This window comes from Pan paniscus, chromosome 18 (genome assembly GCF_029289425.2).
Source record: "Pan paniscus chromosome 18, NHGRI_mPanPan1-v2.0_pri, whole genome shotgun sequence".
NCBI lineage: Eukaryota > Metazoa > Chordata > Mammalia > Primates > Hominidae > Pan > Pan paniscus.
In genome coordinates this window covers 32,102,865-32,124,215 of record NC_073267.2, presented here as the reverse complement: position 1 = coordinate 32,124,215, position 21,351 = coordinate 32,102,865, and the positions used below count along the sequence as shown (strand labels likewise).

The following is a 21,351-nucleotide window of genomic DNA, read 5'->3' as shown; positions in this document are numbered from 1 at the left end:
GCCTTTTCATTGGTCTCTGTACCCCCTCATCATGCGCCCACCTCTGAAACGAAGGCGCCAAAGATTCCAATCACCTCGGCACAATCACCGTAGCTTTCGATTCAGTCGGCCTCACCCATTGGCTGGGCCACCTCTCCACAGACGAGCCTCTCCCGGACCCGCCCAACCAAGACAACCGTCTTCCGGCTTGGTTAGTCGCAGGGCATCCTGGGAAATGTAGTCCTCGAGCGGTAAGCTTTCCGGGAGAAGGAGGGCGGGCCTGGAATTCCCTGTGGAAACCGCGGATTTAACCAGGCGCGGTGCCTCACGCCCGTAATCCTGGCACTTTGAAAGGCTGAGGGGGGCAGATTGGTTGAGCTCAGGAGTTTGAGACCAGCCTGGCCAATGTGGCGAAACCGCGTCTCTACTAAGAATGCAAAAATTACCCGGGCGTGGTGGCACCCCTCTGTGGTCCCAACTACTCAGGAGGCTGAGGTGGGAGTTTCGCTGGAGCCCGGGAGGCGGAGATCGCACCACTGCACCCCAGCCTGGGTGACAGGGCGAGACCCTGTCTCAAAAATGCTTTAAAGAAATAATAAGGCTGGCCGCGCGCGGTGGCTCACGCCTGTAATCCCAGCACTTTGGGAGGCCAAGGCAGGCGAATCACGAGGTCAGAAGTTCAAGACCAGCCTGGCCAACATGGTGAAACCCCGTCTCTACTAAAAATACAAAAATTAGGCGGGCGTGGTGGCGTGCGCCTGTAATCCCAGCTACTCAGGAGGCTGAGGCAGGAGAATTGCTTGAGCCCGGGAGGCAGAGGTTACAGTGAGCCAGATCCTGCCGCTGCACTCCAGCCTAGCCGACAGAGCGAGACTGTCTCTCAAAAAAAGAAAGAAAGAAAGATAGAAATAATAAGGCTGAGCGTGGTGGCTCACGCCTATAATCCAGCACTTTGGGAGGCCGAGGTGGGCGGATCACCTGAGGTCAGGAGTTCGAGACCAGCCTGACCAACATGGTAAAACCCTGTCTCTACTAAAATACAAAAATTAGACGGGCGTAGTGGCAGGCGCCTATAATCTCAGCTACTCGGGAGGTTGAGGCAGGAGAATCGCTGGAACCCAGGAGGCAGAGGTTGCACTGAGCCAAGATTGTACCACTGCACTCCAGCCTGGGCAACAGAGTGAGACTCCATCTCAAAAAAAATCTTATGTATTTATTTATTTTTAAATTTTATTTTATTCATTTATTTAATTTTATTTATTTATTTATTTTGAGATGGAGTTTCGCTCTTATTGCCCAGGCTGGAGTGCAATGGCTCGATCTCGGTTCACTGCAACCTCTGCCTCCCAGATTCAAGCAATTCTCGTGCCTCAGTCTCCAAGTAGCTGGGATTAATTACAGGCGTGCACTACCATGCCCAGCTAATTTTGTATTTTTAGTGGAGATGGGGTCTCACCATGTTGGTCAGGCTGGTCTTGAACTCCTGACCTCGGGTGATCCACCCCCCCTCCGCCCCCGCCTTGGCCTCCCAAAGTGCTGGGATTACAGGCGTGAGCCACTGCGCCCGACTATTTATTTTATTTTTTTCTTTTTCTTGATTCGGAGTTTCGCTCTGTTGCCCAGGCTGGAGTGCAATGGTGCGATCTCAGCTCATTGCAACCTCCACCTTCAGGGTTCAAAGGATTCTCTTGCCTCAGCTTCCTGAGTAGCTGGGATTACTGTTGCCTGCCACCTTGCCCAGCTAATTTTTGTATTTTTAGTAGAGACGGGGTTTCACCATGTTTCCCAGGCCGGTCTTGAACTCCTGACCTCAAGTGATCCACCTGGCTCGGCCTCCCAAAGTGCAGGGATTACAGGTGTGAGCCACAGCACCCAGCCTGGCATATGTAAATCTTCATGATGGCTACATAAGCCACTTGCCAGTCTCCAAATTCAGGAATTCAAGGACCTGGGAGCCCTGACGAAATGCCATCGTCAAGGCAGTTAGCTCTCCTGTCTCCCATTTCCCCTAGGAGGGAAAAGCTTGGCTTCAGTCTTGCTCCAAGATGCAGGCTACCTCCTGTCCTAAAGATATGAAAAGTTTGTGTCTACTCACCCCTACCATACAAGCCAATTCGATAACACAGGTGGTCACCCCACTTACCATCATAAAGTTAGACTGGGGCCAGGCGTGGTGGCTCACCCCTGTAATCCCAGCACTTTGGGAGGCCGAGGCGGGTGGATCACTTGAGGTCAGGAGTTCGAGACCAGCCTGGCCAACATGGTGAAACCCCATCTCCACTAAAATACAAAAAAAAATTAGCTGGGCATGGTGGTGCGCGCCTGTATTCCTAGCTACTTGGGAGGCTGAGGCAGGAGGATCACTTGAACCCAGGAGGTGGAGGTTGCAGTGACCCGAGATCGAGCCATTGCCCTCCAGCCTGGGAGACAGAGCCAGACTCTGTTGCAAAAGAAAAAAAAAAAAAAGCCAGGCGCGATGGCCCACACCTGTAATCCCAGCACTTTGGGAGGCCAAGGCGGGCGGATGACAAGGTCCAGAGATTGAGACCATCCTGGCTAACACAGTGAAACCCCGTCTCTACTAAAAAATACAAAAAATTAGCTGGGCGTGGTGGCGGGCGCCTGTAGTCCCAGCTACTCGGGAGGCTGAGGCAGGAGAATGGCATGAACCCAGGAGGCGCAGGTTGCAGTGAGCCGAGATTGCACCACTGCACTCCAGCCTGGGCGACAGAGCGAGACTCCGTCTCAAAAAAAAAAAAAAAAAAAAGGCTGAACTATGTTTGACTAAAGGTGTTGTCATGTCCTCTTACGTGAGGACTAGTCATTGTTTATCTTGAAAACATGGTATTGCAACCACCCCTATAAACTTGAGAAGAAGGGAGAGGGAGAAATGAAAAGAAACCAAACTTGCGGTGCACTCAGCATTGATCTCAGGGCAGCTGCTCCCTGACCTGCTTCCCCAAAGCCATCTGGTGCCTGTTGCCCCACAGTCACATAGCCCCTGTCAGAAGATTATAGTTCCCCCTAACTGCTCTTGAATCACAGCTTGGACATTACATTAGGTGTTCCCTTTGAGATATTCCTTCAGGTCTTGATGGAACTACTGACTCAGCTGACCTGAAGGACCCCACAAGGAGCTGACTCCCCGCAAAATGCAGCTTCTACACCCTGACAATTTCATCCCCCTTCCCAACCAATCAATGACCCCAATTTTCCAGCCCATCACTCCCCACAAACCCCTTAAAAGCCCAGCCCAGAACTCCCTGGAGAGAGATTTGAGGGTCTCCTCCCATCACCTCGCTCGGCACCCTGCGATCATTAAACTCTCTCTGCTGCGTCCCCACTGTCTCAGAGTCACAGAGCTGTGACTGCACAGTGGGCATATGAACCTGCAGCTCCTGTAACAATATGGAATTTGAAATTTTATCTTGAAAACAGGATAATGGTTTACACCTGCTTGGCTGTAACGAAGGATGAGATATTTCTTTTTGCCTTTGCAATCTTTTACCAGATTTCCAGTGATGTGCATCACATTCTAACTTAATGCTTATTCAAGCCGGGTGCAGTGGCTCACGCCTCTAATCCCAGTACTTTGGGAGGCTGAGGTGGTTGGATTGCCTGAGGTCAGGAGTTCGAGACCAGCCTGGCCAATATGGTGGTGTATTTTTCTACTAAAAATACAAAAAATTAGCCAGGCATTGTGGTGGGCACCTGTAATCCCAACTACTCCGGAGCCTGAGGCAGGAGGATCACTTGAACCCGGGAGGCAGAGGTTCCAGTGAGCTGAGATTGTGCCATTGCACTCCAGCATGGGCAACAAGAGTGAAACTCCATGTCAAAAAAGAAAGAAAAAATATGCTTATTCAATAATAAAACCAGCCCGGGCACGTTGGCTTATGCCTGTAATCCCAGCACTGGGAGCCTGAGGTGGGAGGATCACTTGAGGTCTAGGGTTCAAGGCCAGCCTGGGCAATATAGCAAGATCCTGTCTCTACAAAAAGTAATAATAATTAGTGGGTGTGGTGATGCACACCTGTAGTCCTAGCTACTTGGGAGGCTGATTGAGCCCAGGAGTTCAAGGCTGCAGTGAGCTATGATCTCACCGCTGCACTCGAGCCTGGGCAACAGAGCAAGACCCTCTCTCTAAAAATAAATAAATACATACAATTTAAGGCCAGGAACAGTGGTTCACGTCTGTAATCCCAGCACTTTGTGAGGCCAAGGTGGGAGGATCACTTCAGGCTGAGCGTTAAGACCCGCCTGGGCAATATAGTAAAACCCCCAACTCTACGAAAAATAATAATACATTTTAAAACTTTTTTTTTTTTTGAGATGGAGTTCCACTCTTGTTGCCCAGGCTGGAGTGCAGTGGCACAATCTTGGATCACTGCAACCTCCACCTCCCGGGTTCAAGCGATTCTCCTGCCTCAGCCTCCTGAGTAGCTGGGATTACAGACATGCGCCACCAGACCTGGCTAATTTTTTGTGCTTTTAGTAGAGATGGGGTTTCACCATGTTGGTCAGGCTGGTCTCGAACTCCCAACCTCAGGTGATCCGCCCGCCTCAGCCACCCAAAGTGCTGGGATTACAGGCGTGAGCCATCACGCCGGGCCCATTTTACAACTTTTTAACCAAAAATAATAATAAAACTGTTTTCTGTCTCTACTACCTTTGTGGAGAAGTTTGTTGGGTTTAGATATTTTGTTTCTTAATTATATTTCCCAAACACACTCGCCAACACCTCCTACCAACAATATTGTGCACCTCAGAGACTACATGACCTCCACACATCCACAGCGTTGGCAACTCCTGCACAACATATATCCCAACACAACACAAACACGCCCCTTCAACACTTCACTCTTCCCACTTTGCCTCCAACCGTATAACCCCCTGCCGCCTCACACTTACGTCCCACGCCACACGTCGCGCAGGATACCCACACGGCACACACCCAATACCACATGCTGCTCACACACCCACGGTGCTCACAAAACTCGCGCCTCATACGTCCACGCAGAACGGCATGTCCACCTCTGCCCTAGTCTCATCCCATACGCCTCCATCCCAACCGCGGCACCAATGTCCCCTGCAGGCGCCCCCCGCTGGACCAGCATGCATTTCCCTTCCCCGTGCAGACTCGGCCAAGGTCAGGACTGCAGGCGCACAACAGCCAGCAGGTGGAGCTGTTTTCCAGGAAACGGAGGCTCCTGGACTCCACCGACTTCCCAGCCCCAGGAAGCCTTCAGCCTCTCTCTGTAGCCAGGCGGCAGGCCAGCCTTGGGCGCTCCCGGGAAGCCACTGCAAACCGCAAGCAGGAGGTGGCCCTGAGAGTCTAAAATTTTCAAGTCTCCTTTCCCCAAACCTTGCTCAAGAGCTGAAAGTGCACCTGTAAGTCCCAGCTACTAGGAATGCTTGAGATGGGAAGATTGCTTGAGTCCAGGAGCTCAAGGCTAGCCTGGGCAAACATAGCGAGACCTCATCTCTGTTTTTTGTTTTTGTTTTTCTTTGAGACGGAGTCTCGCTCTGTTGCCAGGCTGGAGTGCAGTGGCGTGATCTCGGCTCACTGCAACCTCCGCCTCCTGGGTTCAAGCGATTCTCCTGCTCAGCCTCTCAAGTAGCTGGGACTACAGGCGTGTGCCACCAGGCCCAGCTAATTTCTGTATTTCTAGTAGAGGCGGGGTTTCACCATGTTGGCCAGGATGGTCTCAATCTCTTGACCTAGTGATCCACCCGCCTCAGCCTCCAGAAGTGCTGAGATTACAGGTGTGAGCCACCGTGCCCAGCCAAGACCTCATCTCTTAAAAAAAAAAAAAATTATTTTTTGGCCAGGCGCAGTGGCTCACGACTGTAATCCTAGCCCTTTGGGAGGCCGAGGTGGGAGGATCACTTGAGGCCAGGAGCTCGAGTCTAGCCTGGGCAACATGGCAAAACCCCTCCTCTACCAAAAAATACAGAAGTTAGCCAGCCAGGTGTGGTGGTGCACGCCTATAGTCCCAGCTACTAGGGAGGCTGAGGTGAGAGAACTACTCAAATCCAGGAGTTCAAAGTTACGGTGGGCTATGATTGTGCCATTACCCTCTAACCTGGCCTAGCCTAGCCTAGTGAGACCCTGTCTCAAAACAAATAAATAAATAAATAAGATGTCAAATAATAAGAGCTCATGCTTGAGTCCTTGCTAAGCCACTGTTGGATGCTTTACGTGTCATTTAAGACTCATTGATAATGTCCTCATTTTCTGAATTACTATTTCATGGTCTATTTTACAGACCAGGAAATTGCAGTTCAGAGAGCTTAAGTCATGTAGCTGGAAAGGGGTGGAGCCAGGATTCACATAAACCCAGCTAGTCTGGGCCAGGCACAGTGGCTCATGCCTGTAAACCCACCACTTTGGGAGGCTGAGGCAGGCGGATCATCTGAGGTCAGGTGTTCAAGACCAGCCTGGCCAACATGATGAAACCCTGTCTCTACTAAAAATACAAACAAAAAAAAAAATCTAGCTGGGCTTGGTGGTGTGTGCCTGTAGTCCCAGCTACTCAAGAGGCTGAGGCAGGAGAATTGCTTGAACCTGGGAAGTGGAGGTTGCAGTGAGCCAAGATTGCACCACTGCACTCCAACCTGGGTGACAGAACCAGACTCCATCAAAACAAACAAACAAACAAACAAAAAAACAGCTAGTCTGATTCCAGGGCACTTGGTGGGAGGCAGCACACCTCTGTCCCAACCTCAACTTCCTGGGAGACTCCCCAAAGTGGCAGAGCCCACAAGGGTGTCTCCTTCCTCTGCACCCCGAATGCGTAAAGTACCCATCACAGCACTTCCCACAGCCCTTCATTCACTCTTCCTCCTCCTTCCCCACTCATTCCTTGACCCTTCTCATCCCCCAGCTGGGGAGCAGGGGCACACCCAAGCTAGAGTGCAATGGCGCGATCTTGGCTCACTGCAACCTCCGCCTCCTGGGTTCGAGCAATTGTCATGCCTCAGCCTCCCAAGTAGCTGAGACTACAGGCACAAGCCACCATGCCTGGCTAATTTTTGTATTTTTAGTAGAGACAGGGTTTCACCATGTTGGCCAGGCTGATCTCGAACTCCTGACCTCATGATCCACCCGCTTCGGCCTCCTAAAGTGCTGGGATCACAGGTGTGAGCCACCAAGCCTGGCCAGCAGGATATTTTCACCAGGAGTCACAGGCTCAGGTGCTTCAGACAGGCAGGAAACCAAGATGAATGAGGCAGGCTGGGAAAAAGGTAATAGGGAACGGCAAGGATTACAGCCATGTGAGAGCTTATTTTAGCTGAAGCTTAAGGTAGGGGATTATGGCAATGCGAACAGCTGGTGGGGAGCAGACAAATGCTGCACCCAATGATCTGGATTTTTTTTGGAGTCTCAGAGACTTGTGTTCAAGATGCAAGCATAAAGAAGTACTAGAGGTTTGTATTCCAAATGCATGCATACACTAAGCAAAATATAATGAGGAGTGCTGCTTTTTTTTTTTTTTAATAGGTAGCTAAGCTCAAAGGGAAGACAGAATCTTCTTGGTTCCAGAATAAGGAGGAAAATCAAAGCCACAGTGGTGGGGGCAGTGGGGACGGTGAAGTCAAGCAGCCTATGGGAATGCAGGAATCCCCTACGATTGGCATTTTAACACCCACATGGGGGCCGGGCAAGGTGGCTCACGCCTGTAATCCCAGCACTTTGGGAGGCCGAGGCGGGTGGATCAGGAGGTCGGGAGTTCAAGACCAGCCTGGCCAACATAGAGAACCCCCCCCACCCCCACGACCCGCCACCGTCTCTACTAAAAATATAAAAAATTAGCCAGGCATGGTGGCAGGCACCTGTAATCCAAGCTACTCAGGAGGCTGAGGCAGGAGAATCGCTTAAAGCCAAGAGGCAGAAGTTGCAGTGAGCCAAGATCACACCATTACACTCCAGCCTGGGCTGTAATCCCAGCACTTTGGGCTTTGGGAGGCTGAGGTGGGTGGATCACTTAAGGCCAAGAGTTCGAGACCAGCCTGACCAACATGGAGAAACCCCGTCTCTACCAAAAATACAAAAATTAGCCGGTATAGTGGCACGTGCCTATAGTCCAAGCTACTCAGGAGGCTGAGGCAGGAGAATCACTTGAACCCAGGAGGCGGAGATTGCAGTGAGCTGAGATCGCACCTCTGCACTCTGTTCAGAGAGCTTTGGGATCACAGACTTGGATTCACTTCCAGCCTCCAAGGCCTCTCCCAGAAACTCTCTGTGACCACTCTCCTTTTTTTTTTTTTTGAGATAGAGTCTCGCTCTTGTAGCCCAGGCTGGAGTGCAATGGCACAATCTCGGCTTACTGCAACCTCTGCCTTTCGGGTTCAAGTGGTTCTCCTGCCTCAGCCTCCTGAGTAGCTAGGATTACAGGCATGTGCAACTTCGCCCAGCTAATTTTGTATTTTTTAGTAGAGATGGGGTTTCTCCATATTGGTCAGGCTGGTCTCGAACTCCTGACCTCAGGCGATCCGCCTGCCTCGGCCCCTCAAAGTGCTGGAATTACAGGTGTGAGCCACTGCACTCGGCCTCTTCCTTTTTATTTTTTATTTTTGTGACAGGGTCTTGCTCTGTCACCCAGGCTAGAGTGCAGTGGCATGATCACAGTTCACTGCAGCCTCTGACTCCTGGACTCAAGCAATCCTCCCACCTCAGCCTCCCAAGTAGCTGGGACTATAGTGCAAGCCACCACACCTGGCTAATTTTTAAATTTTTTGTAGAGATGGGGGTCTCACTATCTTGCCCAAGCACCAAAGCCTGTATTTTTGACCCCAACATTGAATGAGGATGGGATCTGGTGATGGAGGGAAAAAAAAGAGGGGGCTGATTGAAGGGCACAGGTAAGGGAAGGTTTGGCACAAAGGCTACAGATGGCTGCAGGATGAGGAGGGAGTTGAGACCTGTCCTGCTCCTTCCAGGCTGCTGGGCCTTTGCAACAACTTCTCTTATGTGGTGATGCTGAGTGCCGCCCACGACATCCTTAGCCACAAGAGGACATCGGGAAACCAGAGCCATGTAAGTGACTCTCTACCACCACCACCATGGTTAGTCCCTGTGGGAAGATGAGGGGGTGGGACAAGGTGGGGTAAAGTTTCCAGTCTCTGGCTGGGCGCAGTGGCTCACACCTGTAATCCCAGCAGTTTGGGAGGCTGAGGCGGGCGGATCACTTGAAGTCAGGAGTTCAAGACCAGCCTGGCCAACATGGTGAAACTCCAACTCTACTAAAAATACAAAAACTAGCTGGGTGTGGTGGCACACACCTGTAGTCTGAGCTATTCAGGAGGCTGAGGCAGGAGAATTGCTTGAAGCCAGGAGGTGGAAGTTGCAATGAGCCAAGATCACACCACTGCACTCTAGCTTGGGCAACAGAGTGAGACTCCATCTCAAAAAAAAGAAAGCTCTTGAATGTGTTATCTAAACAAAGTCCATTTACAGGGCCATCTGTGGCCTGTGGTCTAGTAGTGTGAGACTCATATGGAAACCCCCTCTTCATTGTGCATGCAGAGACGCTGAGGTCCTGAGAAGTCAGTCACTGCTGACCCAAAGCCATCCTTCAAGTGAAGGCAGAGCTGGGACGGGAGCCAGGCTCTGTGTGTCTATCCCTCTGCCTCCAGGGTGAAAGACATGCTTTTCTCCCATTAGGTGGACCCAGGCCCAACGCCGATGCCCCACAACAGCTCATCACGATTTGACTGCAACTCTGTCTCTACGGCTGCGCGTACTCATCTCACCTGGTCCTTGCCTGACCCAGGGCCCCTGGGTCTATAGACCCCACTCCCAGCCCTTCACTACCCAGCTGGGACTGTCATGATTAAAACAGTTGAGACCTGGGCTGGGCGCACTGGCTCACACTTGTAATCCCAGCACTTTGGGAGAATCACTTGAGCCTAGGAGTTTGAGACCAGCCTGGGCAGTATAGTGAGACCCCCATCTTAAGGAAAAAAATTAAAAAAAAATATATATATACATATAATAATTGAGACCTTAATATAATTTCTGAGGCTGAGGCGGATGGATCACTTGAGACCAGGAGTTCAAGACCAGCCTGGCCAACATGGTGAAACCCCATCTGTACTAAAAATACAAAAATTAGCCAGGCATGGTGGTGCATGCCTGTAATCCCAGCTACTCGGGAGGCTGAGGCAGGAGAATCACTTGAACCCAGGAGGTGGAGGTTGTAGTGAGCCAAGATCGAGCCACTACACTCCAGCCTGGGTGGCAGAATGAGACTCACTCTCAAAAAAAAAAAAAAAAAAAAAAAAAAAAAAATATATATATATATATATATATATATATATATATAGTTTCTGAGTCCTTTCTGTCTGTAGCATATATTAGCTCGTTTAAGCCACACAGCAGTCCTGTGAGCTAGGCGCTATGATATTCCCATTTTCCAGATGAGGAAACTGAAGCTCAGAGAGTATAAACTCTTGACACACAACTAAGGAGTGGCAGAGCTGAGACTTGAACCCAGGCGTGCCTGACTCCAGAGCCTGTGTTTGTAGCAGGCCTGTTTGGCCAGCTCCTGCCTCTCCTTGGCCACGTGGTTGGGAGGGTTGTCCCCTGGAAGCTCTGCGGTCTCACTCTATTCTCCTGTCCCAGGCTGTGCTCCTGGCGGACATCCTCCCCACACTCGTCATCAAATTGTTGGCTCCTCTTGGCCTTCACCTGCTGCCCTACAGGTCTGGGTGAGGGTAGTGGGAGGCAGGGTGGGCAGGAGCTGAGAAAGGGGAGGCCGGGATGGCTGAGATGCTGAGAGTAGAGACCGACCTTCCCCCTCCCTTCCCTTCTCACCCCCTCAGCCCCCGGGTTCTCGTCAGTGGGATTTGTGCTGCTGGAAGCTTCGTCCTGGTTGCCTTTTCTCATTCTGTGGGGACCAGCCTGTGTGGTGAGTGTGTGGTTCTGTGTCAGATGGGGAGCCCCGAGGAACCGCATCAGAGCATTTGTGGGAAGAGTCTCCCCAGCCTCCCAGAGGAAAGGGATTCATTCTGTCACCCTTAGAAGCCTGCTAGGGCTATCAGCAGTAGGAGATGGGAGACTGAGACAATTTGGAGGGGTAGGCAGTGGAGGAGATGGGAGAAAATGGATGAATTAGATGGAGATTGAGGTGAACAAAGTCAAGACTCTGTGATGGACCAGGCACAGTGACTCATGCCTATAATCCCAGCACTTTGGAAAGCCAAGGCAGGCAGATCACCTGAGGTCAGGAGTTCGAAACCAGCCTGGCCAACATGGAGAAACCCCGTCTCTACCAAAAATACAAAAATTAGCTGGGTGTGGTGGCAGGAGCCTGTAATCCCAGCTACTCGGGAGGCTGAGGCAGGAGAATCTCTTGAACCTGAGAGGCAGAGGTTGCAGTGAGCAGAGATCACGCCACTGTACTCCAGCCTGGGTGACAGGGCGAGACTCCATCTCCAAAAAGAAAAGAAAAGAAAAAGACTGATGAAGGGGCAGAGACATCAAGGGTGCATGTCTGCCCCTGGTCTGATAACTGGGTGGATGGAGGTGCCACTCTCCATGAAGGGACACGCAGGGGAGTGGGGCTCTGCTTCAGACCTGGAACCTGGCCTATGCATGGGATCTATTGGAGCCTCTATGAGCTGATACTGAGGAGGCCATGGCCAGACACATTAGAGGCCTGGGCAGTGTGGCAAGGTGAGGTGTGACCATCCCAGTGCTTGTCCTCCCCCCAGGTGTGGTCTTCGCTAGCATCTCATCAGGCCTTGGGGAGGTCACCTTCCTCTCCCTCACTGCCTTCTACCCCAGGTAAGCAGGTGGAGCAGGGAGTGTGGGGAGAGGCTGTCCCATGGTCAGCCTAGGTCCTCCTGAATGTTCCTGTGTTCTCCTTCCCAGGGCCGTGATCTCCTGGTGGTCCTCAGGGACTGGGGGAGCTGGGCTGCTGGGGGCCCTGTCCTACCTGGGCCTCACCCAGGCCGGCCTCTCCCCTCAGCAGACCCTGCTGTCCATGCTGGGTATCCCTGCCCTGCTGCTGGCCAGGTGAGCTACCCTGAGCCGGGAGGGAGAGGGGTCCAAGGAGAGAAAACTTGGCCATGGCTGGGTGTGGTGGCTCACGCCTGTAATCCCAGCACTTTGGGAGGCCAAGGAGGGCGGATCGCCTAAGGTCAGGAAACCAGCCTGGCCAACATGGTGAAACCCCGTCTCTACTAAAAATACAACGATTAGCCAGGTGTGGTGGCGGGTGCCTGTAGTCCCAACTACTCAGGAGGCTGAGGCAGGAGAATCGCTTGAACCCCGGAGGCAGTGGTGGCAGTGAGCCGAGATCGTGCCATTGCACTCCAGCCCGGGCGACAGAGTGAGACTCTGTCTCAGGAAGAAAAAAAAAAAAAAAGAAAGAAAAGAAAACTTGATTATGATTGCAATCTTCAAGTCCCTACCTTGCTGTGAAGGGAGGCGGAATCTGGATTCTGATAGCCCCAGGTGTGAGTCCTGGAGCTGCCACTTTTTAGCTTTGTAGCGTTGAACAAGTTACTCCACCTCTCTGAACCCTCAGTTTCCCCATATCTCAAATGGCAGTTGTTCTTGCTTTCCTTGGAGGTGATGAGGGTAATGCATTCAGCACAGTGTGGTTCCCAAGGTGATTAGAAGTAGGATGAGGGTGGACTTTATTTGATTAGTTCCTTTTTTTTTTTTTTTTTTTAATCAGTGTTGACCAGGTTGGCCTTGAATGTGTAGCCTTGCCTGCCTGAGTGCCAGGGCAACCGGCCTGAACCATGGTGACTCCCTTTTTTTTTTTTTTTTTTTTGAGACGGAGTCTCATTGTGTCACTCAGGCTGGAGTGCAGTGACTGGTGTGATCTCAGCTCACTGCAGCCTCGGCCTCCCGGGCTCTAGTGATTCTCCTGCCTCAGCCTCCTGAGTAGCTGGGACTACAGGCCCATGCCACCATGCCTGGCTAATTTTTTATATTTTTAGTAGAGACGGGGTTTCACTGTGTTGGCCAGGCTGGTCTCAAACTCCTGACCTCAAGTGATCCACCTGCCTTGGCCTCCCATAATGCCAGGAATACAGGCGTGAGCCACCGTGCCCGGCCTGATTAGTTCTGTGTATTTTCATGCATATTACAAAACACTTTGGCCGGGCATGGTGGCTCACACCTGTAATCCCAGCACTTTGGGAGGCCGAGGCGGGCGCACCACGAGGTCAGGAGTTTGAGACCAGCCTGGCCAATATGGTGAAACCCCGTCTCTACTAAAAATACAAAAATTAGCCAGGCTTGGTGGCGCTTGCCTGTAGTCCCAGCTACTTGGGAGGCTGAGGAGAAGAATCGCTTGAACCCAGGAGGCAGAGGTTGCAGTGAGCCGTGATTGTGCCACTGCACTCCAGGCTGGGCAACAGAGCGAGACTCCGTCTAAAAAAAAAAAAAAACACACACTTTGAACTAGCCAGACACACCTGGCCCTTCACAAGATTAGTGCTTAGGACAAGTCTAAGTAGAAAAAGTGAGTCCATTTAAAGAAAAATATTAAGTAAAAATATATATATACAGGAGGAATATGGATATGGCAAATAACATGAAGCCAGAACCTAAGTGACTAAAATCGAGGAAGTTCTGGCCTAGCACAGAGTGAACGTATAATTAATGGGAGCTAGAGCAACCATTAGAATAATAATGGCCAGAAAACAGAACTGACTCGCTAGGTATGAGCCAGCAGTCCGAACAAGGGCCTGCTGAGCACAGTGGCTCACAGCTGTAATCCCAGTGCTTTAGGAGGCTGAGGCTGGAGGACCACTAGAGGCTAGAAATTTGAGACCAGCCTGGGCAACATAGCGAGACTCCATTTATACAAAAAATGGAAAATATGAGGCGGGCTTGGTGGCACATGCCTGTAGTCCCCGCTACTTGGGAGGCTGAGGCGGGAGGATTGCTTGAGCCTGGGAGGTCGCGGCTGCAGTGAGCTATGATTGCACCACTGCATTCCAGCCTGGATGCTGGAGAAAGACCCTGTCTCTGAAAAAAATCAAAACAAAATGAAGGCCCATGAATAGGAACAAGGAGATAAATTCAGCTCCAAAGAAGGAAGCCTTTGTCCACAATTGGAGCTCTCCCGCACAGCGTAGAAGCCTTAGAGGCAGTGAGCTACCCATCTTTGGAAGTGTTCAAAGGTAGAGGTGTTCCCTGGGAAAAGTGGCCTAGATGGTCCCTGGGGACCTTCCCAGCCAGTAGGGTTTTCTGACCCTGCCTTCATCCTACTCCTAGCTATTTCTTGTTGCTCACATCTCCTGAGGCCCAGGACCCTGGAGGGGAAGAAGAGGCAGAGAGCGCAGCCCGGCAGCCCCTCATAAGAACCGAGGCCCCGGAGTCGAAGCCAGGTAGGAGACACAGACCCTCAGAGAGGTCACTTTCTTTCTCTCTGGGTTTGGCCTTTTCCTCTCTGCAATAGGCAAAGTTAAGAGGGGAAAGAGAGTGAGTGTACTGGTTATGGGAAAAGCCTTTGTCTATTTGAGAAATACTTGTTGAGGACGAGCACAGTGGCTCATGCCTGTAATATCCCAGCACTTTGGGAGGCTGAGGCAGGAGGACCGCTTGAGCTCAGAAGTCTGAGTCCAGCCTGGGCAACAGAGCAAGACCTTGTCGCAAAAAAAAAAAAGAAAAGAAAAGAAAAGAAAGGAAGGAAGGGAGGGAGAGAAGGAGGGATATTAATTGAGTACTTACCATGTACCAGGCATTCCAATCACAAGTGCTGAGGCCCTGCGGTGGGGATAAGCTGGGATGTTCTAGAACCAGAGAATGGCCAGTGAGACTGGGCAGGGTGGGCCAATGGCCATCTGTGGAGCTGTACAAGAGACATTGGCCGGGTGTGGTGGTTCACACCTGTAATCCCAGCACTTTGGGAGGCTGAGGCAGATGGATCATCTGAGATCAAGAGTTTGAGACCAGTCTGGCCAACATGGTAAAACCCCGTCTCTACTAAAAATAAAAAAATTAGCCAGGTGTGGTGGTGCATGCCTGTAGTCCCAGCCACTTGGGAAGCTGAGGCACGAGAATCACTTGAACCCAGGAGGCAGAGGCTGCAGTGAGCTGAGATTGCACCACTGCACTGCAGCCTGGGCAACTGAGTGAGACTCTGTCTCAAAAAATAAAAAAAAATTAAAAATCAAAGAGACGTGAAGAGGTCTCACCTGGTTAGCTTTTATTTTCATCATGATAAAGTATGTATATTACTCGAAGTTTACCATTTTATTATTTTTTATCTTACTTTATTTTTTTGAGGCGGAGTTTCGCTCTTGTTGCCCAGGCTGGAGTGCAATGGCGCAATCTCAGCTCACTACAACCTCTGCCTCCCGGGTTCAAGTGATTCTCCTGCCTCAGCCACCCGAGTAGCTGGGACTACAGGCACCTGCCACCACACATGGCTAATTTTTGTATTTTTAGTAGAGATGGGGTTTCTCCATGTTGGCCAGGGTGGTCTTGAACTCCTGACCTCAGGTGATCCGCCCACCTCAGTCTCCCAAGGTGCTGGGATTACAAGCATGAGCCACTGCGCCCAGCCATTTTAACCATTTTTAAGTGTCCAATCCAGTGGCACGTAAGTGAGTTCCCACTGTTGCGTGGTCTGGTTAATTCTGTCATACCGGTGCCTCTTTGCCGAGTCTTCAGTGTGAAAACTTCATCTGCCCTTCTCTCTCTGTTCCCCTGCAGGCTCCAGCTCCAGCCTCTCCCTTCGGGAAAGGTGGACAGTGTTCAAGGTTCGGATGATGGCTGGGGTATGTCCCTGTGGGGCTTGCTCACCTCCAGGCCCCCCGCTTATATCTTCTGCCTTTTCCAGGGTCTGCTATGGTACATTGTTCCCTTGGTCGTAGTTTACTTTGCCAAGTATTTCATTAACCAGGGACTTGTAAGTGAGGGGTGCTAGGAGGGGTGTGGAGGTGGTGATTGGGGCTGGGACCCACACGGCTCCGTCCATCTCCCCTGTCTGGTATTTGTTGCAGTTTGAACTCCTCTTTTTCCAGAACACTTCCCTGAGTCACGCTCAGCAATACCGCTGGTAAGAGGAGCGAGGGCAGTGGGCTGGGAGGGTGCCGTGGTGATGCAGCTGCGCTGCCCAGTAGGCACTGGGGGGAGCGGGATGGTCCCTGGAGGAGCCTCCTCTCCTACCCTCAACCCTAACCTCAGGTACCAGATGCTGTACCAGGCTGGCGTCTTTGCCTCCCGCTCTTCTCTCCGCTGCTGTCGCATCCGTTTCACCTGGGCCCTGGCCCTGCTGCAGGTACCAAACCCCTGCCCCTCACTTCACTCCCACCTTGGCTCCCAGCTTGGCTCCCAGCTTCCCCAAACCCCCTGCTTCCCACTATCAGTGGGAAGTGTAAATTTTTTTTTTTTTTTTTTGAGACAGAGTCTCGCTCTGTCGTCCAGGCTGGAGTGCAGTAGCGCAATCTTGGCTTACTGCAACCTCTGCCTCCCGGGTTCAAGTGACTCTCCTGCCTCAGTCTCCTGAGTAGCTGGGATTACAGGCGCCTACCACCATACCTGGCTAATTTTTGTATTTTTAGTAGAGATGGGATTTTGCCATATTGGCTGGTCTTGAACTCCTGACCTCAGGTGATCTGCCGGCCTCAGCCTCCCAAAGTGCTGGGATTACAGGGAAGTGTAAATTGTACACTATCATTTCTTAGCACAGGGAACCAAAGTCCAGCAGAGCTCCATGTAAAATGTATAGTCTCAGGAGCCAAGCAAAACTGAGCTTCAGTACTCAGCCACTGTGTGACTTAGGGCAGGTCTCAGAACCTCTCTGAGCCTCAATTTCCTCATGTATAAATTGGGTGTGGCCAATACCTATTTTTCAGGGTAGTTGTAAGAAATAGAGATGAGAGAAAGAATCGAAGAACAAGATTTTGTAGTGTGTGTGTGTGTGTGTGTGTGTGTGTGTGTTTTAAGCATTGGGATTGGGCCGGGCCAGGTGGCTCATGCCTGTAATCCCAGCACTATGGGAGGCTGAGGCAGGTGGATCATTTGAGCTTGGTAGTTCAAGTCCAGCCTGGGCAACATGGCGCAATCACATCTCTACAAAAATTAGCCAGGTGCAGTGGCGCACACCTGTAGTCTTAGCTACTGGGAAGCTGAGGTGGGAGGATCACTTGAACCCATGAGGTCAAGGCTGCAGTAACCAAGGTCATGCCACTGCACTCCAGCCTAGGCAATAGAGCGAGACCCTGTCTCCCAGAAAAAGAAAAAAGAAAGGAAAAGTCGGAACCTTCCTCTGTCGCCTAGGCTGGAGTACAGTGGCATGATCATAGGTCATTTACCTCAGGCAAAGAGACAGGCTTTCAAATAATGTTTCTAACTATAAGAAAATATACAGTTCTTTTATTCTAGATAGTTAATTATAATAGAATTGGTGACTTTGAAGTCAGTGGGTTATTTATCTTGAGGGTGGTGAGCAAATTCAACTGCCCTTGGCAAACAGTAGTTTACAGCTTTAAGGGTGCAAACACCCTTCCTTACAACAGTCTAATAAAAGGAGTTTCATATAACCAGCATTCATTGTTTCAAGGTTACAAATCCACAGCCCCTGCAGGTAACTGTTACAATAAACTGTCAACTGTGACAGGAAAGTCCTCTGCCTTTGAAATTTAGGAACTTGGCCAGTCCTGGTGGCTCACACCTGTAATCCCAGCACTTTGGGAGGCCAAGGCAGGTGAATCACCTGAGGTCAGGATCAGGAGTTTGAGACCAGTCTGGCCAACACAGTGAAACCCCGTCTCTACTAAAAATACAAAAATTAGTTGGGCGTGGTGGCACCTGCCTGTCATCTCAGCTACTCACTAGGCTGAGGCAGGAGAATTGCTTGAACCCCGGATATGGAGGTTGCAGTGAGCCGAGATTGCAGTACTGTACTCCAGCCTGGGCCACAGAGCAAGACTCCATCTCCAAAAAAAAAAGACTTAGGAACTCAATTCTGTGATAGCAAAATACAGAAATAGAGATTATACTTTAGGCTAGGTGTTGTGGTTCACACCTGTAATCCCAATGCTTTTGGAGGCTAGGGTGGGAGGATCACTTGAAGCCAGGAGCTTGAGACCAGACTGGGCAACATAGTGAGACCTCCCACCTCTACAAAAAATTTAAAAAAAAAATAAGCCAGGTGGGAGAATTGCTTGAGCCCAGAAGTTTGAGAGAGCAGCCTGGGTAACATCACGAGACCTCATCTCTACAAAAAACAACAACAGGGTGTGGTGACATTCACCTGTAATCCCAGCTACTTGGGAGGCTGAGGCAGGAGGATCGCTTTAGCCCAGGAGTTCCAGGCTGCAGTGAGCCATAATCATGCCACTGTACCCCAGCCTGGGTGAGACCCTATCTCAAAAAAAAAGATTACACTTTCGTATTATGGCAAAAGCATGTAAATATCCTCCAGCCTCCTTCCTTATTTATCTGAGCAGTGCTGCAAGCCCAGGGTTTGTACCCACAAAACCCCAAATTTATAACTCAGGGTGCTTGTAGATACCACTGAAACATGTAGCTTATGGTTTTAAGCTACATGTTTTTAGCTATAATGTTTTTTGTTTTGTTTTGTTTTTTGAGATGGAGTCTCGCTCTGTTGCCCAGGCTGGAATGTAGCGGTGCAATCTTGGCTCACTGCAACCCCTGCCTCCCAGATTCAAGCGATTCTCAAGCCTCAGCCTTCCGAGTAGCTGGGATTACAGGTGCGCACCACCAAGCCCAGCAAATTTTTTGTTTTGTTTTGTTTTGTTTTGTTTTTTAGAGACAGAGTTTCGCTCTTGTAGCTCAGGCTAGAGTACAATGGCGTGATCTTGGCTCACTGCAACCTCCGCCTCCCAGGTTCAGGCGATTCTTCTGCCTCAGCCTCCTGCGTAGCTGGGATTACAGGCACGTGCCACCACACCTGGCTAATTTTTGTATTTTTTAGTAGAGATGGGGTTTCGCCATGTTGGCCAGGCTGGTCTTGAACTCCTGACCTCAGGTGATCCACCCGCCTTGGCCTTCCAAAGTGCTGGGATTACAGGTGTGAGCCACCACACCTGGCTAGAGGTGTGTCCTTTTTAATGCTCATCTTTAAGTCCACCTCAGATTTAATGAATTAGGACCTCTAGGGTAAGCCCCGCTTGGGGCATTTGTACCTAGATCCCCAGGCGATTCTTACATATACGAAAAGTATGAACCGCCAGGAGGAGGCCTACACACTGCACAAGAGGCAATGTGGTGTGGTCAGGGCTGGGAGGATGGCACCTCCTTGAGAGACTGGGGCACAGAGGTGGGACCTACACCCTGGGGTGGGGATCAAAGAGGCTTCCTGGCCAGGTGCGGTGGCTCCTGCCTATAATCCCAGCACTTTGGGAGGCTGAGGCAGGGGGGCAGCGACTGCTTGAGACCAGGAGTTCGAGCCCAGCTGAATAGGATGCCCGGCTACTCCCACCTTGTTTTACCATCGTGAACCAACGGTTTTTCAAACAGGGGCAATTTTGCTGCCCAGAGGATATTTGGCAACGTCTGCAGGCATGCTTTGGTTGTCACAACTGAGGGATGCTATGGGCATCTAGCGGGCAGAGGCCAGGGATCCTGCTAAATGCACTGCCATATACAGGACAGCCCTCACCATGCAGAACAACCAGCACCAAATGCCAAGAGTGCTGCAATTGAGAAATCCTGGTTTCGATGGTCCCACTTCCTTTAAGAAGCCTCCATTTTTTTTTATTTATTTTTATTTTTATTTTTATTTTTATGAGACAGGATCTTGCTCTGTCACCCAGGCTGGAGTGCAGTGGCACAATCATAGCTTACTGCAGCCTCCACCTCCTGGGTTCAAGCAATCCTCCTGGCTCAGACTCCCGAGTAGCTGGGACTGCAGGTGCGTGCCACCATGCTCAACTAATTTTTAAATTTTTTGTAGAGACGGAGTTTTGTTATGTTGCCCAGGCTGGTCTCGAACTCCTGGCCTCAAGTGATCATCCCACCTTGGTCTCCCAATGTGCTGGTATTACCTGCATGAGCCACTGCACCAGGCTGAGGTTGAGAATTTTTTTTTTTTTTTTTTTTTTGGGATGGAGTCTCTCTCTGTTGCCCAGGCTGGAGTGCAGTGCTGCGATCTTGGCTCACTGCAGCCTCTGCCTCCCAGGTTCAAGTGATTCTCCTGCCTCAGCCTTCCAAGTAGCTGGGACTACAGGACCACTACACCCAGATAATTTTTGTATTTTTAGTTGAGATGGGGTTTTACCATGTTTAGTAGAGACCAGGCCAGGCTGGTCTCGAAATCCTGACCTCAGGTGATCTGCCCACCTCAGCCTCCCAAAGTGCTGGGATTACAGGTGTGAGCCACCGCACCGGGCTGGTGTTGAGATTTTATCTAGACCTGGCAGCCCTCTCCTTCACCAGTAACTCCTAAAACCAGGGGCCCCTGGAGGGGAGGCCACCTCTCCTTCCCTGCCCCGCCCTGGTCCCAGGCTTAGCCTCTCCCTCTGTTCACAGTGCCTCAACCTGGTGTTCCTGCTGGCAGACGTGTGGTTCGGCTTTCTGCCAAGCATCTACCTCGTCTTCCTGATCATTCTGTATGAGGGGCTCCTGGGAGGCGCAGCCTACGTGAACACCTTCCACAACATCGCCCTGGAGGTCAGCATTGGCCGGGCAAGGGCTGGGGGTGGCCTGTCCAGGGACACCCAGGGCAGGGATGTCTGGGACTGAAGCCTCACCCCTGCTCTCTGCCCTCCCAGACCAGTGATGAGCACCGGGAGTTTGCAATGGCGGCCACCTGCATCTCTGACACACTGGGGATCTCCCTGTCGGGGCTCCTGGCTTTGCCTCTGCATGACTTCCTCTGCCAGCTCTCCTGATACTCGGGATCCTCAGGACGCAGGTCACATTCACCTGTGGGCAGAGGGACAGGTCAGACACCCAGGCCCACCCCAGAGACCCTCCATGAACTGTGCTCCCAGCCTTCCCGGCAGGTCTGGGAGTAGGGAAGGGCTGAAGCCTTGTTTCCCTTGCAGGGGGGCCAGCCATTGTCTCCCACTTGGGGAGTTTCTTCCTGGCATCATGCCTTCTGAATAAATGCCGATTTTATCCATGGACTTCTTATATCGTTTTTGTCTCTAAAAAGAAAGTTTTATTATGAAAGTAATACATGCCCACTTTCCTATATATAGACAGCATAAAGAAGGTATGTCAGCAGATTTCTCCCTTTTTTGTTTGTTTGTTTGTTTGTTTTGACAGAGTCTCGCTCTGTCACCTAGGCTGGAGTGCAATGGCGTGATCTTGGCTCACTGCAACCTCCACTTCCCGGTTCAAGCAATTCTCCTGCCTCAGCCTCCCGAGTAGCTGGGATTACAGGTGGGCACTACCATGTCTGGCTAATTTTTATATTTTTAGTACAG

At 51.0% G+C, this 21,351-nt stretch overlaps 1 protein-coding gene across 10 annotated transcripts; it reads left to right on the top strand.

Moving 5' to 3' along the window:
- The first annotated feature begins 209 nt into the window (after positions 1 to 209).
- Positions 210 to 21,048, top strand: LOC117978918 (battenin-like). Of its 10 annotated transcripts, XR_010110247.1 has the most exons (15): positions 212 to 230; positions 8,923 to 9,019; positions 9,647 to 9,718; positions 10,607 to 10,686; positions 10,807 to 10,892; positions 11,698 to 11,770; positions 11,858 to 12,001; positions 14,222 to 14,334; positions 15,665 to 15,711; positions 15,792 to 15,860; positions 15,955 to 16,010; positions 16,139 to 16,232; positions 20,450 to 20,590; positions 20,692 to 20,863; positions 20,968 to 21,048. XR_010110247.1 is itself a non-coding variant. In XM_063597535.1 (14 exons), exons 2-14 carry the CDS (start codon positions 8,960 to 8,962, stop codon positions 20,809 to 20,811), a joined length of 1,134 nt encoding a protein of 377 aa, XP_063453605.1. In that variant the 5' UTR covers positions 212 to 230; positions 8,923 to 8,959; the 3' UTR covers positions 20,812 to 21,048. The 10 variants fall into 10 exon arrangements, 8 of the variants coding, with proteins under 8 accessions (XP_063453605.1, XP_034808219.1, XP_063453606.1 ...); XR_010110248.1 differs by lacking the exons at positions 20,692 to 20,863; positions 20,968 to 21,048 and adding an exon at positions 18,548 to 18,669 and having other exon boundaries at positions 210 to 230; positions 20,450 to 20,578; XM_063597535.1 differs by having other exon boundaries at positions 15,976 to 16,010; positions 20,692 to 21,048.
- The last annotated feature ends 303 nt before the right edge of the window (positions 21,049 to 21,351 follow it).